The sequence below is a fragment of the Vipera ursinii genome (assembly GCF_947247035.1).
Source record: "Vipera ursinii genome assembly, chromosome: 6".
In the NCBI taxonomy this organism is placed as follows: domain Eukaryota; kingdom Metazoa; phylum Chordata; class Lepidosauria; order Squamata; family Viperidae; genus Vipera; species Vipera ursinii.
This window is the reverse complement of record NC_139515.1, coordinates 34180092-34196902: the sequence shown is the minus strand read 5'-3', so window position 1 is coordinate 34196902 and position 16811 is coordinate 34180092. Positions and strand designations below refer to the sequence as shown.

Here is a 16811-nt window from a genome sequence, read left to right as displayed (position 1 = left end):
GGAAATTCAAATGTAAAGAAGGGACTTTTTATCATTTATGGTGGACATGTGATAAAGCAAAGAAATATTGGAGTAGGATTCATATGCTAATACAGAAGATTCTTAAAGTGAATATAAAGATCAAACCAGAAACTTTTCTTTTGGGTTTAATGGAAAAAGACTTGGGGGAAAAATGGAACTTTGATATTATACTGTATATGTTGACGGCAACAAGATTACTTTATGCAAAAAAAATGGAAGGACATTTTCATTCCCACAATGGATGAATGGCTGCAAAAGTTGACGGTGTTAGCAGAGATGGCTAAATTGACTGCTTTGATGTCAACAGTGAAAGTTTTGCAACCACGTGCTTCTTTGTTTAAACAAAAAAACACAACGTTTGTTTCTACTTGGAAACCGCTTCTGGAATTTGTGCTTGAGGTGGAAAAAAATGATACTTTGATTTTGGGTTTTACCAATTAGATAGATTTATTGTTATAGGAATGGCTAGTTTATGCTATTTACATAATACTATACTATTCTGTAAAAGTAAAAAGTTGAGGTTTGATGTTATTATCTTATTCTACTGCACCAAAAGGAGTCGTGCTTTTTCTTTCTTTTTCCCTTCAGTTCTACAGTTTTCCTTTCCCTTTTCCCTCCCCTATTTTTTCTATTATTTGCTTTTGTATTTTTGTATTTTATATTATAAACTAATAAAAAAACTGCTAGGCTGTTTGAAACTGCTCATCCTTTTTTTAAAGGAAGGGAAGAGGAAGAATGGATATCAATACTTCGTAAGACATGATTAAAAATAAATAGCAACAAGTTCAAGGAAACTACCTTAGGAAAATAAACTTACCTTAGGACATTTAGGATTTCTTGCTGTTTCAAACATAATATCAGATCCCATTCGTTCCCTATACAAACCAGATAAATTGCTACAGTTACAGTTTTAGAGTTTTCTAACTTTCCTCTTATGAACTACAGCTCTCAATCAATCAAATGAATAATTTATATTGTTTGTGATACATAATTTTAATACCATGGTTTTGATTTTTAAAAAAGAACTTAAACACTGAATGCCTTTGGGATTTAGAATCAGTTCAGTAAAATTATTCTTAGTACTATCTATTACTATCCTTGGTTTTTTTTACAGAAAGAAGTAATAACTCATTAGAGTATTTCAATATTACCAGCTTTTCTTGACAGATAAGTTTATTTTAAAATAGTACATTTTAAAGTAGTGAAAATCTTAACTTTTCAAAAATAGCAGTTAGACATATATTCAGAAAACTGTGCTGTCAAATTCATTTCCATGAATTGCTCTTTTCTTTTACAGATTCCTCCATCTACCCCTGCTTAAAAAAAACAGTACCATGGATTCCCATGATTCTAAGCCAGGAAATTAGTGAAGATTACTCTATGATGTAGTTTCAAACGGAAGACTTCAGAAAAATCCTGGTTCTGCCTACATGCCTGACATGGCTCCAACCAATACATGGACAGTAAATAAATGTAATAAATAAATAAATAAATAACCATAGAGTTTGCTAGAGCTGAATCAACACAACTGTTTGATTTAAATCTCTACATTAACCAAAATCCGTGTTTGAATTAAGGAGACATCATATGATGACTAAATGATGGAACTAATAAAGGATGAGTATATAAAGCATCACCTTCCAGATTACATTCTAGAAATAGAAGATAACTGGGAATTGTAAGTAGAAGGCTCTGAGGCTCATGAGGTCTAACCTGGGAGTGACCACTTTCTCCTTAGCCTTGGTGAGAAACACAGGTTTAGGAACAGCATTATGCTAGAGTACTGATGTAATTCAATACCTTTGTAAAATCAGTAAATATGTTTAAAAACAAGATTAATGCGTTCCTTTGTTCCTATGTTAACTGAGCATCTATCATAATTATTTCCACATTCTGCCTACTTATGCTAAAAACTTCTAAACCATAAAATGGGTTTGGAGATGACAGAACAACAAAAACATAAGAAAAAGACTTCCACACCAAGGGTAAATAATAGTGTTAGGTGGGTTGCTGCCCTGTTGTTGCCTCTTTAACTGAAATACAAATTTACCAAGAGACCACATAATTTACTGGTGTGGGTTCTTTAAGGAGCCACCAATAAATAAAACAAAAAGGGCCACATCTGATAAAAAACACTATTCTTTTTTAGATATTGTAGATCTACTTAATATAACAGAGAAAGACTTCTGTTTTATACTTTGGATTATACTGAAGGAAACATGATTGGCAAATAGTTTAATATTAACTTACTTAAGCATTTTCTCCCATATTTCACTGTCATAAAATGCATGGCTCCATCCCATTTTAACTGTTCCAACAATGACATTTTGCTTAAAGACATCTGTTCCTAATTTCCGGTAAAGGTCTTCACATTCATCCAGAGATATATGGAATAATCCCAACATAAATGCCAATATAGCACCTGCAAATAAATATTTATAAATTTGAATGACAATTTAAATGACGATCATCTTATACAAGGATTGGCAACCTAAGGTTCCAAACCACATAAAGCATACCTGAATCTCTTTTCTTTTACAGATTCCTCCATCTACCCCTGCTTAAAAAAAACAGTACCATGGATTCCCATGATTCTAAGCCAGGAAATTAGTGAAGATTACTCTATGATGTAGTTTCAAACGGAAGACTTCAGAAAAATCCTGGTTCTGCCTACATGCCTGACACGGCTCCAACCAATACAGTATGCATAATCATTGCTTCCACTGCAATAGCCATTCTGTGCAAAAATATTACATATAACTCTCAGCCACCAAAGTTATCCTAATTATTCTTTATAGCAGTGTTCTTGTACTTGAGAGTTGTAGTCCAAAACATTTGGAAGATCACAGTTTATGAAACGATGGTTGATGACATTACATAGTGGTTTGCATATATAACATTTAAAAAATTTTAGTTTTGCTGATATGCATTTTTTAATCCTTAAAATGTTTCTAGTGTTTTAATTGTAATATATTTTTTAAATTGCAAGCCACCCAGTCATTGATTGAGATGGGCGGCTATAGAAATTGAATAAATATTATCTGTTCTGAAGATTTGCACATCTCACTGAAGGCATCCCTGTGAAAAACCAAGGAATGATAATTAAAGATTCATGTACAGCTCCACCTGGTGTTCAAGACTATAGTGTGACACCTGAAACATTACTTACCAGCTCTATTCAAAACACACTGCAATATATGCGATACATTATTACTACAAAATGTGTTAAATCAACCAGTTACCCTATTTTGAACAACAAAACAGAACAGGGCAGGAATAAACACTTAATCCCGTCTTCTTGCATATACTTTGAAGCAGAACTTGGTTATGTGTGAGAAGTTAGCTCATGTTTTATACAAGGATAACCTACAATACTGAGTCACAGTAGAGTTCCAGATGAATATTTATTTATTTATTTGATTTGTATACCGCCCTTGTCCCCAAGGACTCAGGGCGGTGAACAGTGACATAAATATCAAAAATGTACAAATACAGAAATTGAAAATAAGTTATATGTCCTGCTGTTTCCAGGTCTTCAACCCATTTGGTATACATTTTCCTAAGAGATTGCTTTGATACCCTTTCAGTTTCTTCCCTTGTTAATCTATCACTTTTCTGTTGTTCTGTTTGGTTTCAATAAATCTGATATGATATGTAAATCTAAAAAGAAAATTAAACCATCTTTAATTTTCAATACATCAATATCATTTCCAAAAGAAATAACTGGCTTTTTCCATCATTAATAGTATTTCAGGAAAATTTACCTGTACTCACTCCACAAATGTAGTCAAAAAGTTGATGAATGGGCTTTCCAGTGAGCTCTTCTAATTTACGAAGAGTCTGAAGTGCCACTAAGCCCCTAAAGAATATGAGAAATGTGCTGTTATACAAGTTATCATTTGCTAAGCAAAAAACAAGCATTTAACATTAGGAGGAGCTTTACAATCTATTTGTTGTTGTTAGCTGCGAAGTCGTGTCCAACCCATCGCGACCCCATGGACAACTGATGTATCCACAATCTTGAACATCTTTCTACTGGCATAACATGGTGTCAATCTGCACAGAGCACAGAGCACTTTGCCGTGGTTAAAAAGGGCTGATTGCATGAACCGTAACTAATCGGATTGTATAATATGTTAACCCAGCCTTTCTCTAATACAGGGATTTTCCAAGGGTAAGAAATTTCAGCTACCAGCTGAATTCAGTAGCGGCTTTCCAAATTAGGTAATTCTGGGTATTGAAGTTGACTCTTACAGAGAGTGCACACTTGGGAAGGCTGTGATAAAATGACTTATAATCCACAACTGTGGCTTTACACAAACTAAGCAGATTCAAATAGGATAGTGAGATGTACGTCCCAGACCAGTAACTAAGAAACTAACATTACAAAACTATACATTTTTAGTTAAAACTAAGTCCCACTAGAGCTTAGCTTAATGAAGGTAGGCTTCACAGACTTACAATTTATTAATTAAAACCTTTAGTATAAAGCCAAAATTGCACAAGATTAAATTTTCATTTAGCAAAAATTTCCAGAACTCTTCACCAAGCTATATATATTTCACAAACAGGGAATAGATAAAAGAATATTAAACATATTTTGGGCAATATTGAAGACAAACCTATACTAGTTTGGGTCTTATGTACTTCCTCTTATTCTGTGCAATTTGCCTACAAACATTTATCTTTTTGCAGGATCCAATTGAGACTACAGGTTTAGTCTTCTGAGCTTTTGGACCCGTGTGGAGCCCATCTTCAGGGAATTTCTCTCTAGAAGATTGTGCTTACCTTTTTGCTGTGTTCTGTAACCAATGTCAATAAATTAACATAATAGTGATAAAGTATTTTGAATAACATTTGTTTATTCATTGATAAATCAATATAGTCTAGCTTTCATGTACACTTTCAAGGCTGTTTACAATTAAAAATATAATGTGTAATAGTAAAACCAATGCAATTAAAGTCTAAATCAAAAATTAAAATCAATATCATTTAAATAATTTACAATAAAAAGCTTGGCAGTGTGCTATGGTGACTAAACAACAGAAGGCTCTGTTTCAATAGCAATCCATTAGATCCAAAGATTCTTTTCCTATGACTGACAAAGTTTATGCTTTCTTTTATTATTTTCTGATTTGATATCAAATGTATAACATATAGTACTAGAGAAACTAGTGCAAAAAATCAGTGACTGAACAAAATATGAAGAGCTGCATTTTACAGAGGAAAATTTTCTTTATCAAGAAAAATAATCTGCTCAGTGCTTTTTGTCATCCTATCTTTAAATCAATTGTAGCTTTTAAACACAAATCAAGTTAGGGTAGTCCATTAAAAGTGCCAAAGAAATTTAGAGCATTAAAATAAAAAATAAAAAAAGCATTTCTAGTCATTAAAGAGAATTTTGCTAACAAAATGGTGTAAGATCATCATGTTGTGATTGCCTTTTATGACTATACAAATCATTTGAAATTTCATTGATGAGCAAAGCATCCCATTCTATCTGTTCAGAGAAGGGATAACCATGTGAAGATTTGATCCAATTTCTCTGAGATTCTAGATTCTTCTGGGTATTTTCATGCACATTCCCAGAAGATACTTCAACTGGAATAGCGGGCAAATCACAACAGTTTCTGCTATACCATCCTTTAAGCATGTACGTATATGTGTATGCTCAGAAACGTTGGGATAATCACCAGACTGAGATTGTACAGCAGTAGCTGCTTTCCAATTTCTTTTATTGACTCAGTTCCATGCTGTAAATGCTTTGGTGACTTAGGAACCACAATAATTCCAAGTATAATGTACCACTAAGATTATTGATTAGGCTGATATGATGATTATTCAGGTTAAACCTTTCATTCGAATATAACATAATATAATGCAATAACATAATTATATTATTATATCAGATTTTACTTAAAAAATAATAAAGGATAAAAATCTAACAAATAAATATCTGAAGGATAAGGTGGCTCAGATTCACTTCAACTCAACTGTGACTGATCAGGGCAGGTTGAACTGTTGTGGGTTGGTCTGGGGAAGTGAATTGGGATGAGTTTGAGATGGTGACTTTCTAAAAAGAAGACAGGTTCCCTATGCTCTCAGCACCTGCTAATGTTATTATATATTTTAGTATTATATTATTTTAATACTATATAATTACACATTACATATAGTTATTATTATTGCATAATCATTATGCTTAATAATTAATAATATTATGTATTATTGCTGCCCCTTTTGTTGCTATAGTTATGGTTGATCACACAGCCAACCAATTGTTTAGGCTGTGTGGTATTAAAGGTATTGTTGCAAGATGTAAGCTATTCCAAGTAAAGCTTCTGTTTGCAAAATTAGTATTATAACTATATATAACCCTTATTATTGCATAATTATTATGCTTAATTATTATTATTAAGACTATTCAGCCAACAGAAGGAAAACGGTGTCAATCCTTCAAAGTACTCCAGATCAGGAAACCTATATCATTACTAGTACATTTATTGTAAGGTTGCATTTTTTGTAAAGAACTTAAAACTCAAATATGTCAATGAAGTATTTCTAAACTTTTGAAACGTTTATGTTTATGAAGAAATTTGTATTTAAGTTGCAATAAAGATATTAATACAAGTAGTCACTTACTGACCACAATTGGGACTAGCAACCCTATCTCTAAGATATTTGGCCGTTAAGTGAAACATCATGGTGACAATGCAGGACCTACGTCATTTCTGCTGCAGTTATTTAGCACAGTTCCCCAATCTTTTCAGCTTTGCAGCCCAGTGAGGAGGAGGAAGAGGGGATGATTCTGCACATGGTTCAGGGGAGCTATGCATGCAGCTCCATTTCTGCAAGTGGCAGGTACGCACACCTACTGCTCATACAAATGGTCTGAGTGTGCATGCGCTCGTCCATTGCTTGAGCTTGCAAGAATGCGAGTGGGTGTCTGCCACTTCTGCACCCAGTTCGGAAAGGCTGAAGGCCTGGTAGTGGGCCGCAGGCCAGGGTTTGAGGACTCCTGATTTAATAAATCACCAGAGGCCATTAAGCATAACATCATGTGACCACAACTTACAAATTCCTGCCAGCTTCTCCACTGACTTTGCTTGTCAGAAGTCAGCTGTGAAGATCACAAATGGTGACCATATGACTACAGGACACTGCAACCATCATAAATGCACACTGGTTGCAAAGCACCTGAATTGTGATTACATGACTAAGGGGGAAAATGTGACAGCCACTAGGATTGATTGTAAACTTTTTAGTACCATTATAACTTCAAACAGTCACTGAATTTTGCAGCTGATAAGTGTAGACTACCTGTAAAGTAGTTCTGTCTGATAGATGTTAAATATCAGTTTGAAGAACTGCACGCAGTCTCAGTTTTTGAACTTTAATTTTAAAATTATATAGTATTTTGAACTTTAACTTTAAAATTATATAGTATTAAAATAATATGAGTCCATCAATGAAAGTTTAATTCATTGCTTAAGAATAACAATTATTATAACCTAAATACATAAATATATTTTAATTAGGGACACACATTACGTATTTTACACATTAATACAGGTAGTCCTCATTTAGCAATCACAACTGAGACCAGCAATATAGGAATTAAGTAAAAAGTTGCTAAATGAAATTGCAAGTGTGCTTATGACCCTACAGATACTCCTTGACTTACAGATAGTTTAACTACTATCTGAAGTTATGAAAATTCAGAAAATTCAGAAAAGATGTTTTATGGCCGGTAAAACCATTCTGACTGTCCCAAAATGTTGTCCCACCTACTGTAATCACATGATTGCAATGCGTGCTCTTGGTAACTGGCTCACATTTATGACCAGTTCCCACATCCTGCAGTCATGTGATTGCAATTTTGAATTCTTTGCCAGTTTCTGACAAAAAAAACATTAGGGAGAGTGAATTCACTTAATGATCATGATGCATTTAACAATCACATGATTTGTTTAAGGAGCAAAGTGATTTGTTTTAAGACAGTTACAGAAATGGTTGATAGATCAGGTCTAGTCATGTGGCAACATGACTTATGACCACAAAAACAGAAATTCCAATCCCAAATATGGTCCTAGGTTGAGGACTACTTGTATTTTAGTTTTCCTATGCTTTATAGACCTACAAATAAATACAAGGATTGGGTATAATGTTACTTTTACCATTACCATCATAACTGTGAACAATTGCTAAATGAGTCAACCACTAAATAACCACTATCTATATGTACTACAACTCTCAAAATTCTAGCTGGAGAGCTCCAAAAACAAACCCAAGTATTTTACATATTTGTTGTTTAAAACACTAGATACTGAATTGAGGAACCAAGTGACTCTTGTAATGTATAATCTTGACTTATTGTTCTGACAGAAAATTTGGAACAGCTCTTTAAATTTACAATGTGGACATCAAGTGTTGCACAGAATACAGTAGAGCTTATATTTTCAATTTGGAATTTCACTTGAAAATGTAAGTCACTCAGAAGGGGAAATGTTGATCAAGAGCGTAATATTCTCTCTATTTAATATTCCAAAATTTCATCATTGTAATTATTAATAAAATTAATAATATGAATATATTTGTCTATTGCCCAAATCTCAATGATTTGGGGTTTTATGAAAACAATTAGCTGGCTATCATAATTGTGAAAGAGTTCTTATTAATGCAAACTTATTAGTTTTTAAACTATTTTATCAAACTTAATATTTTTTATCTGAGTCCTGTTATTTTAATGTTTCTATATTTATGATTTTAAGGTCCCAGAGTCACTTTATTAAGAAATGAATGCATAAATAAAAACATTTGGTTTCATTTAATATCAATTTTAATATTTGTAAACTTTCATTTAATCGTTTTAGCAAATTTGAACTCAACAGAAAATAAATTGCATAAATACAAATAAAAAAATCTAGTTTAATTTAATTCAGATAACTACCAGTGTTGTTTACTTATTACATTAGGACTGGGAGATATAAATTCAAATCTTTGAAGAGACCTCACATTAATTACTAACTTTTCAATTTAATGTACCACCAAGATTTGCGCAAATCAAGTCTGAATGCTATTCTCAGATACTAACACCAGCAATCTATCATTTAGCACATGAATGACATCTGAATTTTCTTCTGCCCTGTTTCCGTGTAACCTCCAGACTGAATATGCAAACCAAGGCCTTTTTTTAATCAAATTGACCAAATGTTATCCCACATCTATCAGGCATGATAAAAAATATTGTTTCAGGGACAAGATAACAATATAAAAATGTAAAAATAAATCACCAAAACCTCAATTTCACTCATAAGCCTTTTCAAGCCATAAGATTTCTATGAGCATTTGTTTTGCTGGTGAGTTAAGAGAAAAATGCTTATATGACAGCATCTAAATTAAATACCTTGTTCCTCCACCATCAATGGAAAGAATTCGAATGCCCCACCCTTTTACTGGGTCTGTATAGCCAATCACAGCCAAGGCTTCTCTCACAGCAGCCTGTAGTGCTTCATTTTTTGTCTGCCTAAGTTTCAGCAAGTATGGAATGACATTTTCCTATAATAAAAATAAAGTTTTTTGCTGATAATCCTGTTATACCACACACCTGAAACTATTTTATGTACAAGTTCCCTAATATTAAAATGAAAGTAAGGATAACCTTTACATTTAAAACTTGCCCTCAACTCTTGAGCAATTTGTGAGAAAATAGTGAAATCAACCAAGATTATTTCTGAACAAACTATTAACAAATTGCTGGAATCTTTTAGCTGCCAAAACTGTAATTATGGCTAACATTTTAAATTACAGGTCAGTATAAGAAAACAACTAAATTACAAAGAATACAGCAGCTATAACTACATATATACTTAAGTCAGTTTCTACTATCACAAAGAAATTAATTCAATTATCTTCAGAACAGTTTATACTATAGTCCTATATTCTTAAAAAATTATAAACGCCAGAAATAGTTATTGTACAATTTTGATATGAGGTCAGAAATCTGTCCAGGACTTTATTTCTTAGAGTCAATTTATCTGGAGTGGTGACAATTGCCAAAGGGTGGGCTATTAAAGTGAAAAGTGGTTGGATCCACATTGTTATTTCTGATTCTTTTCTCTTTCTCCTCACCTTTTAAATTGCCAAGTAATGAAGAGATTCACTACTAGCAGGCCAAATGAATCAACTGAAGGTTCACAGGTTGCCCACCATTATACAAAGTATTAAAACCCTTGATTCTTATTGGTTCAGATATAAAGAGGTATGCAAATTTAGAATTATATGTAAAAACTACAGGATAAAATGTCCCATTCACTTTTACTTCCAGAACAAATACGCGTTTCCCTCTGTCACAAAACTAGGAGCCACTCCCTATTTAAAGTAAGAAAAAAGTAAAGGGTTCCCCTGTCCTGTTGTGTCTGACTCTAGAGGGTAGTACATATCTCCGTTTCTTAGCTGTGGAAGCCAGTGTTATCTAAAGACAATTCTATGATCATGCCAACGCACATTGAACGCTGTCACCCTCCCACCAGTGGCACCTATTTATCTACTTGCACTTCCATGCTTTTGAACTGCTAGTTAGAGCTGGGGCAAGTAACAGGAACTCTCGCCACTGCATGGTGCTCGGGTCGTGAACGCAGGGTGTTGACTTTCCAGCTGACAAGCCCAGCATCTTTAACTGCTGGGACATCATGCCTCCTTAAAGTCAAATATTACCTTAATGGCGACTCCTCTACTATCTGGAAATTCCAACAGATGGTATGTCAGTTCTTCAACTCTGTTGATACAGACTCTTCTAGTAGATGATCTTCTCAATGCTTGAGTTAAAGCCCGAGTTCTATTATCTACACTAACCTTTGCAATAATCTGAAAAAAACAAAACCCTATAAATATCAGGGAAATATTTGCAAAATAATTAAGTACATTGAGCCATTTGAAAAAAGTATGTGCACATAATTTATTCTTCTCCAAATATGAAAAATATGTAGCATATATTTAAATATTTTATCAGTGAAACAGTAATTTTGTGCATTTTGATAGAAATCCTAATTCGTAAATATTTCATAATAAATGGATTATGGATTCAGAAATGTAGGTTCTATTGAGCTTAATATGGTTTGCTCCCTATTAAATATGTGAACAAAGCCTTACTGCTTTCACCTTTTATCCTGGTTTCACTACTTAAAAATAAATATATTAAGGTTGTTACTGAAATACATCAAAACATATTTTAAACTGAATTATTTTTGTAACTTTATCTTTCAAGAAAAGATGTTTGTCTGTGAAATGAATGTGTTTATTCTTGTCTGTTGGTTTATCTCAGCTGTTAGTTACATATTTATTTTCTTGCTAGTTTTAACTGTTAGCTACCAGAGTCATTTTCATGAGATTGGCAGCTATATGAATTGAAATAAATATATCTTTAAACAGTCAATCATTTACAACAGTGTTTATGCCAATTATTCAGATAACACTGAATACATCATTTGGCATTCCTATCACTAATCATACTAAGTGATATGAGATGTAGTTCACAACAGGGAGATAGCCATGGATTTTCTACTCTTGATTTTTTTTTCCTGCTAACTGGCAAATGATTAGTAAAACAATCATCAGTTTTGTCAGACCCAATTTTATCAAAGATTTTTTTTCTTCTCAGATCCACAAAAATCAATTTAGTAAAGATAATCTAATAAACACATTTCTGTCCACTAATATTTTTTACAGTTTTGCTGTGACTTATTTGGGAGTATTGACCAGCATATAGGCATCATAAAGGAAATTAAGTTTAGTGTTGTTTTTTTAACAAATTAGGTCTTCAGTAGCACATTGTTCAATAAAACTGGAAGTGTTCAACACATGTATTTTTGTGTGTGCATGTCCACTCATGGATGTGAATTTGTATTCATACTGCATAATAATTCTAGTAAGTCTACAACTCTGTAACACAGACTTCCCTAAGTCTCAAAAGAGCTAAATATTTGTGATTTCTAAAAGTTGCCTTGAAATAAGCAGGTAAGACTGGTTTTATACATCCATTTTATACATCATTTTCTGTTCCCAAGACAGTGATATGCAACATTTTATATATGCATGAATAGCACCTTCCGTAGACTAACATGGTGCCCATCTATTCCATTTAATACAAAACTAACTTGTTTGTCCTCATTTAAGATACGGTAAACATTCATGCCAAAATATATTTTACCATGCATACTGTCATATAACTGTGAGTGAGAGTATATGGCTCTAAATATACCAAGAACAAGCAGCCTGATGTCCTCTAAATGTTACCATGCTATTGGTTGATAGAACTTGAAATCTACAACAGCAGAGGCCTGAGAGTTTCCCCTGAAGTAATAATGATGAGAGGGATTTCAATTTACTGCTGTTGATAAAACTTTTTCTTGTATTGTTGCCGATTAATGTGTTATAAACTCTTATCTACAAGACATGTACCTTTTCTCTTTGAAGACTTAGCCTCTTTTCCTTCTCTTCTGCACGTTTGTCATCTTTGTTATCTTTCAACATGTCTTCTTGTTCCTGTTCTTTAGTGTTTTCCTGCACAGCAGATTTTGTATCAGATCGTAATTTAGGTACCAGGCCTCCAATATAACTATCCACAAAGGCCTGTACACTGTTACTAGGATAAGAAAGAAAATTTGAAATACCCTTTTTACTGGAAGCTGAAGGAGAAGGTACTTTTCCAGAATTTGATGACTGCGAGGCAGATACTAAGGCAGATACTGCACTCATCCTGTTTTCATCACTTAAAATGTCGTCTTCTGAGGAATTAAATGATTTTTCACTCTGTTTGGGTGGGTTAGGGGGGAGAACACTCCCTTTCTTCTCTTGATCCATTGCAGCAGTTCTAAAATACCAGTTGATATGATGGGCTACAAAGTTGTATGTTTCCCCAAAGTTTGTAGCAAATTTGCTAACGTGAAAAAGACTATTTTTAATATCTGAGGGATCTTTCAGAGAACCTTGATTGGTATTGACTGATGCTAAGACTTCATCTGCAGACACAGTCTTTTTTTCATGTAAGTTATCATCATAATCCTTCTGATAGATTTCACTTGAGACTTCTCTGTATTTTTCTGAGCTGATAAAAAAGCTGTTCTCCGTCCCATCAGCTTCAACCGATTTCTTCAGTATAGCAGAATGAGGTTTTAGACGAGCTAACCGTGAAACTAGTTCACTGTGAGTGCCACACACAGCCTTAGAGACAGATTCTAAAGTATTCTTCAATCGCGACATGCGATTGGTTTTGGTCAATTCCTTAGAAGTGCTAAATTTAGAAATTCTGTAACCCAAACAGTAATGGCAGTAGAAGTATTTCTGCCACTCTGTTTTGCCTCTTGTCCATTTATAGTATTGGCTGCTTGTATGTAATACTCTAAAAGGAGAAGCATAGCTTATCCTCCAAAAAAGTTCAGGTCTGTAAAAATAGTGTAGTTTCCCAGTTCTCTGTCTACTCCAAAGACTTTTTGAACTAAATGCTAGGTACACATATTTATCTAAAAGAAACTGAATTGACATTACTTATAAAAACTGAAATTGTCCATAAATTCTTTCCCTCGAAAAATCTTATTTTAGAAATAAACATTACAGTTCATAGTATTACCTGGAACAGAAGAAGGAAAGAGCATCACTTTATTATGTACATTAGGTTCCACATGTAAACAATTTTTTAAAGTGAAATATACTTCTCCAACCATATAGCATATGTTAGGGACACAACTCTCAAAATTCCAAATCATGCTGACCAAATGCCAAGTTGTAGTACTAATGCATGGAAAATACCAGCCTAAAGAGCCATGGTGGTGCAATGGTTAGAATGCAGTATTGCAGGGTAATTCTGCTGACTGCTGGCAATTCGGCAGTTCAAGTCTCAACAGCTCAGGGTTGACTCAGTTTTCCATCCTTCCAAGGTTGAGAAATGAAGACCCAGATTGTTGGGGGCAACATGTTGACTCTGTAAACCACTTAGAGAGGGCTGTAAAGCACTGTGAAACAGTATATAAGTCTAAGTGCTATTGCTATTAAAAAAGGCTGGTAAGGAAGCTCATCAAATTAATAATTGTGTCATAATATAAAGCTCTTCTGAAAAATATAGTGTTAAAGAAAAAAAGATTATCAAAAACACAGGATCAGTTATCTAGGAAACTGCTAAGATGATCAGATTCAGCGGCTTATATCAATAAATTTAGAAATTTAGCACACAAACAATACAATCAGTCCAAAATGTATGGCACATGCCTGCAAGAACATGAGAGTAATTCACAGTAAATAAACATAAATTACTTTGTAGTTAGCTGAGTCATGTCAGAAATATTGACAACACCCTAAAACTACCCAATCATTCTTCAGGCAATTAATTCTTCTTCCAATACTGCCATTTTCCGTTCTATTCTGGCACAAATCATTCTTCTTTACTAATCCACCTTCAACACAGCAGTTAAACTCTCTAGAAGGGTACTTCTGGGAAATGTCTAGTGAAACAGTTGCTTAGCATAATAAAGCCTGTTAAAAAACTGTAACTCAAACTACATCCCTATACCATTTGCAGCATGTCATGCTGTGGGTCACCCAAATATTTTCAGGAAAGAAAAACTGCATCTGGCAAACCAAGATGTGTAAAACAAAACTAGCAACAAGAGTTTGCACCACTTCATGAAGTTTCTTTTACAACCTCAAAAAAATATCCTTTGGAAGCTTTAGAGTTACTTAGAAATACACATCCTCTATGACTATAGTGGTTGCGTTACATTTTGCACCCCCAGGATGTACATCAGGCAGATATACACCATACAGTTGCATTCAAGAAAGGATCCTCTAGTCTAGTCTAAGAAAGAGAAGACTTAGTTTGCTCTCAGGACTCCTGAACGAATCAGGGAAGGTGGGCGTGGAATTCTTTACATTTTGTTTCGCTGCTAACGGCAGAGATGATAAAGTGATCTTAAAGGGGGAAGAGGAAGCTTTCCACTCTCTTATTCCAGGAGGTTAATTCTCCCTTTAGAAGCGGAGATACCGAGCTTTGAATCAAGTACAGGGTAGGGAACGCGGTTTCCCAACGTACTCTTTTCTGGAGCTGCTTTCTGGCTTTGAAAAACTCAGATGGAAAAAGAAGGGAGATTAAGACTTCCCCTCGACATAGCAACAGTCCCTCCAGTACCTCATTACTCCCGCTTCTCCTTTCCATACCGATTAGAGTCGGCGCTCCCAATTGCCTTCAGGATTCTTCCTGCAAAGCCCAAACACCGTAGAGCTTTTCCGAGTCGCAGCCAGAGCGTCCAGCTCAGACTTCCGCTGAGTAATCTCTATGGTAGCTGGACTGAGCGGGAGGGGGGAGGCTGAAAATCTCGGAGGAGGAGGAGAGAAGGGTATTATGTGTAAGTGTGGGAGTTCTCCCGTGATAGAGCACAGGTTGCAATTACAGGTTTTCGTAAGATGCTGGAGTGGCTGTACGTTCGTTTTCTACGCAAAACAATTTACAGGAGAAGGAGCAGGAAAAACCAAAGGTACAAGTACAGATTAGGCGAAACCTGGCTCAAAAACAGTAACTGTTAAAGGGACTTTGGAGTCCTAGTGGACAATTAATTAAACGTGAGTCAGCAGTGTGTGGCAGCAGCCAAAAAAGTTAATACAATCCTTGGTTGTATAAACAGAGGCATAGAATCAAAATCACATGAAATATTAGTACCGCTTTATAAAGCCTTAGTAAGACCACACTTGGAATACTGCATCCAGCTTTGGCCACCACCAGTGGCGTAGCGTGGGTTGTCAGTACCCGGGGCAAGGCAAGTAATTTGCGCCCCCTAACCTGTGGATTTTAGCACTCGAGTCTGCCGCAGGGAGCCCCGCATCCTGGGCGTCCGCCGCACCCCCCCACCCACGCCTCCCCCGGGAAAAGGGGGAAGGTCTGGCATCCCCTCCCTCACGTGCGGCAGAAGCGCCGGGACCCGAGGCCGTGCCAGGAGGCGGGCGGCGCAGCGGAGGATATACAGAATATTCAAATAGAAGGAAAATATGTGCATCAATAAGACAAAACCAGATTTACATATATTATTCCCCTCCACTTGAATATTCATAAATATATTGGAGCAATATTACTTTCCTTCCCTTACGAAGTAGGCCCAAAATTTATGAAGTTCTACTTCTATTTACAACCAATTTGACCTTAATCTACTTGGTAGATAGAGAGGCAAAGTAGTTAACAAGTGAACCAACAGCAAAGTTAAAATGTCAAAGCACTTTGTTAATAATCTATATTCTATTTTACTTCTATAAAGCCTCAAACAGGTTCTTATTTACAGTAAGTTACACAGTGCCTGCTCATTTCTGTATCTCTCAACTGCCCCACTCTGATAGTCAACAAGAGAAACTCCTGGGTTTATTTTTTCCTCCAAGAGAATACGGTACTGAAAAGCCATGTGGGTACAGAAGTGGGAAATCCAGTTCTAACATTTTGCTTGTAAAAGTCATAAAACAAATTCCTCCTTTCTTCCCTGGATCTCCCACTGTCCTTTCAACATCAATCAGTTGCATTTGAGTTGTTTTGAGAACGATCTCAGAGAAGTGGAGGCAATTAGAGCTCCCAGACCTGTCACTTGACCTAAAATTATTTTATTTCCTCCGAACATGGGAACGGGGATGCCCAACCTTCCGGGAAACACCAGGATCTCCCAGGCGGGGAGCCGGGCTGCGCCAAGAGGTGGGGCTGCGGGGCAGGAGGGGGTCTTGGGGGAAGGATCTGAAGGGGATCAGAGAGCCGTTCATGGAAGCCG

The 16811-nt window shown here is 35.2% G+C and overlaps 1 protein-coding gene across 4 annotated transcripts in view; it reads right to left on the bottom strand.

Moving 5' to 3' along the window:
- PNPLA8 (patatin like domain 8, phospholipase A2) overlaps positions 1-15278 on the bottom strand; it is a 68244-nt gene extending 52966 nt beyond the window's left edge. The window contains exons 1-7 of one of the 4 annotated variants that reach the window (XR_014492792.1): positions 15200-15278; positions 12481-13648; positions 10738-10887; positions 9428-9579; positions 3796-3880; positions 2272-2443; positions 839-896 (exon numbers count right to left, since the gene is read on the bottom strand). Coding sequence is in view for 3 of the 4 variants with exons in the window: in XM_083365213.1 (XP_083221339.1) it covers positions 839-896; positions 2272-2443; positions 3786-3880; positions 9428-9579; positions 10738-10887; positions 12481-13563 (1710 nt within the window). In the remaining variant the exon portion in view is untranslated. Of the gene's footprint in view, positions 1-838; positions 897-2271; positions 2444-3785; positions 3881-9427; positions 9580-10737; positions 10888-12480; positions 13649-15199 lie in introns of all 4 variants that reach the window. The other 3 variants (XM_083365213.1, XM_083365214.1, XM_083365215.1) reach the window with 3 other exon arrangements.
- Between the last annotated feature and the right edge of the window lie 1533 nt (positions 15279-16811).